This window comes from Salvia hispanica, chromosome 6 (assembly GCF_023119035.1).
Source record: "Salvia hispanica cultivar TCC Black 2014 chromosome 6, UniMelb_Shisp_WGS_1.0, whole genome shotgun sequence".
Classification (NCBI taxonomy): Eukaryota; Viridiplantae; Streptophyta; class Magnoliopsida; order Lamiales; family Lamiaceae; genus Salvia; species Salvia hispanica.
The window spans coordinates 3,870,844-3,880,864 of record NC_062970.1 but is presented as its reverse complement, the minus strand read 5'-3'; the positions used below and the strand labels follow the sequence as shown (position 1 = coordinate 3,880,864).

Below are 10,021 nucleotides of genomic sequence, written 5' to 3'. Positions count from 1 at the left end.
ATTAAAAGTGAAACTATTGCTTTTGTATAAAAAATGTCTTGGCTTTATTTTTTTATGCCTGATTTCTTAACATTATTCATCGGATTCCATTGTGTAATTATTTTTTCGAAAATACATGGCACAAAATGATACAGTTTCGGTGATCCAAAGCTATAATTCATAAACTAGATCTCTACAACCTGGTAGAAAATAAGATTGGAGTTTCTTAGATAACAACATAGTTCGAAAGTCATATTGGATATATTGTTTTGCATTTTTTTGTGGTTCAACATCCCTATACTTTGGACTAATTCATAAGATAAATTTGAAAGTATAAATTAAATACAAAAATCTCGATCTTTTCCTTTCTTAGTTCGATTCTCTTTGTGGAAGATATATTCTTGATTAATTCTTCCATTGTGTCTTGCTCTTTTTATTCCAACATAATCTTCCTTAAATTATTGTAGCTAGACCCACCATCTTTGACAGCTTCAATGGCCATGCCTCTCAACATTAAAGCATTTTTTCTAATCTCTTCACCTCTCTCTCCTTCACCCATCACAACATCCACACACTCCCTTAATTCTTCTCTATTTAGCACTACTTCTCCATTCGCCCTCGCTCTGACCCCATTCCCCCACACCTTCTCCACAAGCATAGCGTTCGTGGTCTGGTCAGAAATATGTGGGCACCCAATCATCGGGACCCCACAGGCCAGACCTTCAAGAGTCGAATTCCACCCACAGTGCGTCACAAAGCAACCAATGGACTTATGGCTTAACACCTCCATTTGAGAACACCATGCCACTATCATACCATCACATTTCTTCATTTCTTCTTCAACCAATTTTTTCACCTCCTCGTCCTCGTCCTCGGTATCCGATGATCTGACTACCCACAAAAACGGCCTCTTGCTCTGCAAAAGCCCATGCAAAATCTCAACCTTTTGCTCTTTGTTCAATACCATCAAACTACCAAATGCAACGTACACAACCGATTTCTCCGGCTTCGAGTCCAACCACTCCATGTAATTCTCCTCAACACATGAATAGCTCGTCACGATCAACGGCCCAATTGCAAGGACATTTAGCTTGCTCTCGAGCTCCTCGATCGCCTCTTGCTCGAGTTCTTGAAATGTGTTTAGAAGAACAAGTGGTTTTGGAAGGGTCTCAAGCTCCTTCATGTGCTCTATCATCATAGGCCCCATGACCGGATTGATGGCGTTTTCAGGCAATACAAATGTTGGCAAGTCACAACTAGAGAAAGTAGGCAAATCTTGTATCTTCACACAAACTGACGAATCATCCGATTTAACGCCGCCGCAGCCAAAGAAACGGCTATAGATGGCGAAGGCGGCGGCGCACTGTATCGCGAGGAAGGCGGAGGGGACGTGCATGTCACGCGCCACCATGGAAGCCCACGGGATGAGGAGGCTGTAGACAAGGCAGGTCACCGGCCGGCCGTCATCGAGGGACTTTTGGATAATCTCGGTGAGATTTTGGGGACCAAATTTCCTCAAGTTTGTGAGGTAGGCCGCAGTGAGGGAGAAGTTCTCGTCGTAGAAGGAGGCGTAGGACAAGCCGTCGGGGGCGGGCGGTAGGGATTCGAGGACGCCGGCGGCGGTAGAGAACGTGACGGTGGCGCCGAGGGCGGCGAGGTTCTTGGCTAGCTGGAGAGAAGGGTTGATGTGGCCTTGGAGAGGGAAGCAAGTGATCAGATAGTGATGATGCTTCATTTCTGGTTTTCTTTCTTTGATATAGTAATGTGTAGAAGGTTTTTCTAAAAGGAAGTTTTGTTATGCGCTCTGATTAAATGCTTGTATTTGGTATTTATATACTCCTATATGATTAATCCTGGATAAAACTAATTTACTACTCCTATAATTTTTGTAAAAGATAACGTTAATTTTATTTTTAGGATATCTATAATAAATTATTGAACATGACAAGGAAAATGGGACTATGCTATAAATGTACACTGCCGGCCGTAATCTAAGATTTTAAATTATGTATGTTCATAAATATAGTCCAAGAGAAAATGGCCAAACAGTTAAATCATGACGACAGAACTAAAGAAACCTTAGAATTAGCTGTGTCTTAATTACGACTTAACGTTAATTCCGTTGGATTATATTACGTTGCTGCTGATGAACCAAAAATCTATATATGTGTTGGGACGGCTTGTCTAAAATTTCATATTTTAATAAACACTAGCTAGTTAGAGTTCATTTTTTGAAGAATCATAATGCGGCTCATGACCAATTTTGTTTTAAAAATGTTTTCACAAGAAGATGCCATTCGGAACATATCATCCCTTATAAATAACAAATGTTCCCTTCTTCCTATAAAAATAGTCTCATGGCATAAGTATAAGAAATAAAGTGGGTAAAATAGTTAAAAATGAGGTACAGTATTATTGTTGAAAATGGTAGCATATAAAATTTGGGTATGTTAGTAGTTTTTTTTTATCTCTAGTGTAGAATTTACATACTATAACATTTCAATACGATATATATACTATACCAACCCATCACTAGTCACAACCTAATTTCAATACAAACTAGATATGATTAATTAATATGGGGCAAGTGCCCATTAAGTACATAACTAGAGAACAAATATCAGCCATAAGATTAAGAAAATCAAGGGCTGATATTCATCCATGTAATATTTGAAATTCATCCAGATTTTACATCATTATATGATCGAATTACTTCACTATAAGATGACGGGGTTAAAATTGTCATTAACAAATGAAAATAGGGTTAAATTCGAAAAACATATCATTTTTCAAAATTAATCTTCGCGCGACTCTTCTCCTTCTCTTCTCATCATTTCGCCAATCCTCCAATCGAAAGTCTAGGGCTCAATTGTTCGTCGTCATCGATCGTCGTCGCCTCCTTCTACTGTGTTCACTTCCGCCATTGCCTCCTTCCGGTGTGTTCACTCTCGCTCTTCTCTTTCATCTCTTTTGTGTTTTTGTCACAGTTTCGTCGCCCAGCTCCTCACCGCGACTGTACCGCCGGTGTGCTGCTGCGCCGGTCTTGCTGATTTCGCTCCAGCTTTCAGAGTCGGTCCCGATTTAGAAGCTCCTTCACCACCTTGCTTTCTAGTTAGATTTAACGGCTTTGACAGAGGAATTGACAACTCCGATGTTGGATCCTTACTTTCTTTACAGCTTTAGTTTATTTTCATGTGTTTCAATGTTTTAGTGCAGGTTTACAGTGTGTTGGTTGATTCGACGATGGAATTGACGCCTCCATCTTAGAAGCTCTTTCATACCTCGCTTTCTAGTTAGGTTTAATGGTTTCGGCAGAGGAATTGACGACTCCGATGTTGGATCCTTGCTTTCTTTACCGCTTTGATTTACTTTCATGTTGATGATTTATTTACTCCTGTTTCTTGGATGTTTTTCCCAGTTTGTAGTTTAGATGTTTAGATCCATGTAGCTTAGCTCTGTAGCCTCGACAGAGGAATTGACAACTCCGACGTCGGGATTTACATTTCATTTCATGCTCGCTTAGTTAGATTAGTTTAAGCTCTCAAACCATGTTTAAAGTTAAGTTTCCCACTCTAGTTTTTAGGTCCATACTCCAATGCTCAAGGCGTGGTGGCTAACACCAACCCCGTGTTGTAGAAATAATCTCGAGTAGGTCCATGGTCTCCGTGGGTTCGACCCCGCTCTTGCCGCTTATACTTAATAATATTTGCTGCAAAAGTGGGAAACTATAAATCTTGTCGAAAGGAGGGACACGTGCACACGACACACGTGCAAAACCCCTGCCCTTCAATGGACACTATAAGTATTGATTAAAACAATTAATTTTTGTTATTTAATATAATATTCAGCTGAATGGAAGAAGTACAGAAAAATAATAGAAGTATTAATCATGATGGAAAAAAAGAGCTATTCTATTTAGCCTTTGTTCGGTTGTTATAATTCCCTGTGATTAAATATCATGAAGTTGACTAAAAATTTGATACTACTAATTTAATTATATATAGGAGTATTTTGTTGAAATTTTCTAGTTAATTTTGATTGTTTTCAAATTAATAAACGAAACTTATATTAATCTTACATTAGATGCATATTTATTTCAGAATAAATCGTGTTATATGATCTATTTATGATTAAAACTAAGGCGCCGTCATACCTTATTGATTAAATATCACACACTATCAAATATTGATCAAAACTATTAATTTTTGTTATTTAATAATTTTAATAATTAATAAAAAATTATTGATATTTAAAAATCAAAATTTAAAATTTAATTTTTTAAAATTAAATCTAATATTGAAATAAAGATATAAAGTGAAGGATGACAAAAAAGAAGAAGAATGATAATTTTGAAATAATATTAGATTTAGTACACCACTGCAATAATATCATATTTAAATTGTTAAAAGTGTAAAAAGATCAAATTGCTCAAATGCTCAAACGGGTATTTTCGTATCAAAAAAATGGCAAAAGGACCTAATTTGAGATAAACCCTTAGTCCATGGAATGAAGTTATCTTGATCGAACCTCGATCATATATAGAATGCATTCCATTATAGGATCATTGTATGCCATGCACCTTATGTATGTTCATAAGACTAATTGAATGCATACCCTCTTTCAAGAAGGGCGTGTACAAGGAGTTTGCTTTTGAAGCCGAGCTTGTGTAGAGAAGTAGTACTTTATTGGGAAGCATCGAGGTGAGCTTTATATCCAACATTAAGTGTGGATAAAATTATCAAGTATATATGAAATGATTTTTGTTTGATAAAACCGCACTTACTTTTTATCAAATGATAAAATTATCAAGTATATATTACTCCATATCTTTTTTTTTTTTCCTTCCAAAGGCTTCCCATCTCTTAAATATAATCATTTTTAGTAGTACTTACTGTAATATTTTGCTGAACATCATAATCTCGATAGTACTTAAAATTGTTCATAGTTGATAATGATATAGCAAGTTTTTCTTTAGCGTGCTTCCATCTACCTTTTACAACATGTGACTTGCTCAGTAAATTATAACTACATTTCTTTAGCGTACTTTAAATGGAACTTTTAATTAAGACGAATTCAGGACATTGAATAGAACTACATTAACTAGTATTTCTTTACTTACACATTTTCTGAAGAACATTTAATGATCTTGCCTGTGATATCTGTAAATTTTGCTTTTTAACACTTTTTTTTCCTGATTTTATGTTTCTTTCAATATGCAACAGGAAAGTTTTATGTGGGTTTTACCTGATGGAGGCCCTTCACGTGCATTTTCTGATTCTGATACTGCTTTGATTGAAGAAGACTTTAATATGCTAAAGGTGATCCCAATATCACTGCCATCTGAGGATAATTTCATAGTCATGATTTATTCTAATATCTAAAATTTAATACAACTATTAAAATTGTTGTCTTCAGTAACTGGTAGCTTAGAAATAGCTCAGTCACGGATCAATTCATACAAATATTCCTGGATATCATACCATGCCAAATTCGTAGTTCTCATTTTCCCTGATCCATTAATTGATTGCAGAATATGATGAGACTGCAGTGGAGAGTTACGTTCCAGTTTTGGTGCAGACATCTTGAAACGTGGTGCCTCCTTGAGTTGGTCTGAGAAAAGTCATAGCAGCTTCAGGTCCATAACGAAGATATTTCAACAAGTGTCGTTGAAATAAGATCTGTGGCACGATGAAATATGATTACATTTGGCCAGTAACAAGCATCTAAATCGGGCGAAAACTGCAACAACTGATGCCTCAGATAACTTAGGGCTGTAGCAGAGTCCTTTCGACCAAGAAGAGGAGAGGGTAGTGATGCTTGTAGAATAAAATTAGCCGGAAAGGCGTATTCAAACATGCCTCTGATCAGCCCATGCTTTGAGCAAATGCTCGAAAGTCGGAACTGGTGGAGCGATTTTGGCTCTAGCAGAGATCAAATTGTTGTTAGGGTAAAGGAACAACCTATATTAATCATTGTTGCTCATATAGCTGCACTTACATATATTTCCTTACTATTTGAGAATCGGTTGTTTATGCATATTTGGACACACCGCACATAGAGTGAAAATCAATGCTCCCTTCCTCTGCAATTAAATGTCTTATTTTTCCTTTTCCGTTCGTCCGCTAATAAATATCTCATTTCACTTTAACCTTAATTAAATGCAATAAACGATTTTACAAACCCAAATTTAAAAAATTACTATATAATAAAATGTAGTGTAAAATCTCTATTTATTCTAACAATTCTATGACACTGAAAACAACCCAACAATATAAATATACTCCTGCAATTTTATTCTTGGGTTAGAAGAAACGAGATAGGGAGCGGCCGGCTACTTATTCCCCAAATATCTCTTCCTCCTTCATCTTAAGTATAATAAAACACTAACAACAAGGCCAAAATAGATTATTATAAAGGACAAAACAAAGCAATCAAAAAGAGTAAATACATTCATATAACAATATAACTCAAAAGAAATACTAATGTAATAAAACTCTAAAACGAATGAACGTTCATATTATCCATCACCAAGGATTTGAGGGAAACAAAACTAGGACTATAAACTAAGTTGGAACGAGCAATGCTCCCCCGTTCTGTGATCAATCGAATAAATTTAGTCTTGCCACTCGGGTAGTAGAATAGTCGAGCAGATTTTTCCAACGCGAGTAAGATCCTGCCATCTTGGAATGCTTTAATGGGATAAAGCTTATCATGCTCAAATTCAAGTAGTTTAAATTGATCAATAATACCATCAATTTCATCCTCGTTAACGTGCTCACTCATATTATTTTCTAATATATGACGAAGAATATGATAAGTATGGAGAAATTCATCACCACGAAGCCTCTTTTGGTATGCCTCAATTTCATCAAGAATATAATAAATTTTTTCTCTTGGCATATTATCATCGTACCTGAATATATAATGAAGAATGTGACCAATTTCGACCGTAAACATTGGTCTCTTGATAACATAATCAAGAGTCCAAGATTTGTCATCTCCATACTCTTTCATACACCATATTTCAATCTCATACATAGATGTATCATCACTGAAGCACAAGAGACCCTCCAAATCAGATATGGAATAAAACTCAAAATCGCCTTTTTGTTCAGGACAAGAAAAAGAGGTAAATAGCTCTGTTTCAAGATCGAGACAAGAAATCCTAGCTTCGCTACTATCAAGTACAAGCCAGATTCCCATTAACAAAAACAACCTTGTATTCCACATCATACTCAAACTGGCTCCCAATCGCAATGCTTTTCCATTGCCCCGTGCCTAGAGTGTATACTTGACACGTATTTTGAGATTGAGAAATCATGACAAACTTGTGTTGACCACTTTTACTTACACCAAATCCAAATGCATATTCCCACAAATCACACTCAAGAATAAAAGTGACATACTCACGAGTGATTGGATTGCATATGAATAGTTCAGACGCGGAGATCAAGTTGATCATGAAGAGCAAGCCATTAACTGAGCTATGTATAAACGAGTTAGGGTTTGGCCATTTATGGGAGAGAACCAAACCGTTGGGTGGGTTTTGTATCACTTCATTATCCTCAATATACCCCAAGAGGGAGTAGGTAATGTTTGAGAATGTGAGGTCCTCAATGGCGGGAAGGTGGCCCGAGGACAAGGCCGCACGACTAGCATGCAACGGGCCGAATTCGGGGGACTGCACCAGATAGCGCCATGCCTTGCAAACGCACTTGGACTTCATGATGCTTCGAGCAGGGAGTCTTGACAGGATGTCCACCGTGATTTCTCGTGGAAGATCATTGAATCGATCTCGATTCTTGATTATCATATTTTGGAGTAATTGATGAATGTAACGCTTCAATTTTCGATTCCTATATTTTAAAATTATTTAAATATATAAGGAATAAAAATATATTAAAAAATAGTTACCATAACTCAATGTAATTTTGACCACTGAATTTTTCACTCCATATATACAAGATATACTCCATATATTAGGTAGGCTATATCAAAACTAATCTCTTTACATTGAGTTATGGTAATTATACACTTAAAATTAGTTAGACCTTGATCACTTCTATAATATTTTTTTTATTGCTTAAAAATAATACCAATAAATTATTTAAGCTATATCAAAACTAATCATTACCATAAAATCACGAATAATTATAAATTCCAAAATAATACTTAAATTATATTGTCGACGCTTGTCTCTTCTAATTAAACATTAAATCTAAACCATCGTAGTGATATTAATTAGGATGCATGTGAGCATGTCTAATAAACCAACGAACACTAATACCGAGTAACCCTCGTTCAAGAAGTGTCAATAACCTTCCTCAAATTATTGTAGGTAGACCCACCATCTTTGACAGCATCCATGGCCATGCCTCTCAACAACCAAGCCCTTTTTCTAATCTCTTTACCTCTTTCTTCCTCACCCATCACAACATCCAAACATTTCCCTAATTCTTCTCTTTTCATGACAACTTCTCCATTCATTCTTGCTCTAACCCCATTCCCCCACACATCTTCCACAAGCTTAGCATTCGTCGTCTGGTCAGAATAATGTGGGCACCCAATCAACGGGACCCCACTGACCAGACCTTCAAGAGTCGAATTCCACCCACAATGCGTCACAAAACACCCTATAGACTTATGACTCAACACTTCCGTTTGTGAACACCATGTCACTATCATACCATCACAATTTCTAATTTCTTGATCAAACATATTCTTCACTTCCTCCTCCTCACTATCTAGTGATCTAACTACCCACAAAAACGGCCTCTTGCTCTCCACAAGTCCTTTCAAAATCTCTACCTTTTGCTCATTGCTCAACACCACCAAACTACCAAATGCAATGTACACAACCGATTTTTCTTGCTTCGAGTCCAACCATTGAAGATAATTCTTGTCCTCGTTATCCAAGTCACCACCAAATGAGTTGCTTGTAGCAATCAACGGCCCGATTGCAATGACATTTAGCTTGCTCTCCAGCTCCTTGATCGCCTCTTGCTCGAGTTCTTGAAATGTGTTTAGAAGAACAAGCGGTTTTGGTAGGGTTTCGAGCTCTTTCATGTGCTCTGTCATCATAGGCCTCATGAAAGAATGCATATAGTTTTGAGGCAATACAAATGTTGGAAAATCACACGAAGAAAAAGTAGGCAAATCTTGTATCTTAACACAAACCGATGAATCAATCTCTCCTCCATCAATGCTGCCGCCGCCAAATAATCGGCTATAAATGGCAAAGGCCGCGGCACATTGTATCGCGAGAAAGGCGGAGGGGACGTTCATGTCACGCGCCACCTTGGCAGCCCAAGGCATGAGGAGGCTGTAGACTAGGCAGGTTACCGGCCAGCCCGTGTCAAGCGAGTTTTGGATAATTTTGATAAGGCTTTCAGTGCCACACCGCCTAATGTTTGTCATGTAGGTCGTGGTGTCGCTGGCGGGGGTGTTCTCATCGGAGAAGGGAGCGTAGGTTAGGCCATCCGGGGAGGGGAGGCGGTCGTGCACGCGTTTGAGGCCGCTGGCGGAGGTGGCGAACGTGACGGTGGCGCCGAGGGTGGCGAGGGTTTTGGCTAACTGGAGAGTAGGGTTGATGTGGCCTTGGATAGGGAAGCATGTGATGAGGTAGTGATGGTGCTTCATTTTCCTTGATAATTAAGCATGTCATGCAATTTGATGCATTTGAAATTTATATAGAATGATACATGTTACATTTACATAGAAATTTTTAATCTTTTTTTGACAAGATTTATGTTGGTTTAGTAATGTTACTATGCATGCCGCCGTATACGGCTATATAGTCCAATGGAAATGGACAGATTAAGTCATTGAAGTTATGCGACAAGAGAAATAAAGAAATCTTTGCGTTGTGTATTTACAGCTTTCATTTGTGCGTTATTCTTTCCGGGTATACTTTGTAGCTGATGAAACAAGAATTTCTTTTGTTTTCTTCGTATAAGGAGAGCGAGAGAGAAATTATTTGACTTTATAAATTAAATTGAGTAGAAAAAGTTAATGGAATGTCGAACCTATTTTTATATATTGA

General features: G+C 37.4%; 3 protein-coding genes across 3 annotated transcripts; all 3 read right to left on the bottom strand.

Annotated features, from left to right (window-relative positions):
• Positions 1-412: 412 nt before the first annotated feature.
• LOC125193759 (UDP-glycosyltransferase 75C1-like) lies at positions 413-1,714 on the bottom strand. Its single transcript, XM_048091630.1, has 2 exons — positions 836-1,714; positions 413-763 (listed from the first exon to the last, which is right to left on the bottom strand). Exons 1-2 carry the CDS (start codon positions 1,712-1,714, stop codon positions 413-415), a joined length of 1,230 nt encoding a protein of 409 aa, XP_047947587.1.
• A 4,113-nt stretch (positions 1,715-5,827) lies between these two features.
• LOC125193757 (putative F-box protein At1g53370) lies at positions 5,828-7,792 on the bottom strand. Its single transcript, XM_048091628.1, has 3 exons — positions 7,168-7,792; positions 6,893-7,082; positions 5,828-5,939 (listed from the first exon to the last, which is right to left on the bottom strand). Exons 1-3 carry the CDS (start codon positions 7,790-7,792, stop codon positions 5,828-5,830), a joined length of 927 nt encoding a protein of 308 aa, XP_047947585.1.
• A 488-nt stretch (positions 7,793-8,280) lies between these two features.
• On the bottom strand, positions 8,281-9,618 carry LOC125193755 (UDP-glycosyltransferase 75C1-like). The gene has a single exon (XM_048091626.1). The coding sequence runs from the start codon at positions 9,616-9,618 to the stop codon at positions 8,281-8,283; it is 1,338 nt and encodes a 445-aa protein (XP_047947583.1).
• Positions 9,619-10,021: the final 403 nt, after the last annotated feature.

Coding starts and splice junctions, on each gene's coding strand:
- LOC125193759 (XM_048091630.1), bottom strand. CDS start 1,714: ATGAAGCATCATCACTATCTGATCACTTGCTTCCCTCTCCAAGGCCAC. Junction 764..835: donor CCGAGGACGAGGACGAGGAG/GTGAAAAAATTG, acceptor TCTCAAATGGAG/GTGTTAAGCCATAAGTCCAT.
- LOC125193757 (XM_048091628.1), bottom strand. CDS start 7,792: ATGATAATCAAGAATCGAGATCGATTCAATGATCTTCCACGAGAAATC. Junction 7,083..7,167: donor TGTTAATGGGAATCTGGCTT/GTACTTGATAGT, acceptor CTGAACAAAAAG/GCGATTTTGAGTTTTATTCC. Junction 5,940..6,892: donor ATTCTTCATTATATATTCAG/GTACGATGATAA, acceptor TGATTAATATAG/GTTGTTCCTTTACCCTAACA.
- LOC125193755 (XM_048091626.1), bottom strand. CDS start 9,618: ATGAAGCACCATCACTACCTCATCACATGCTTCCCTATCCAAGGCCAC.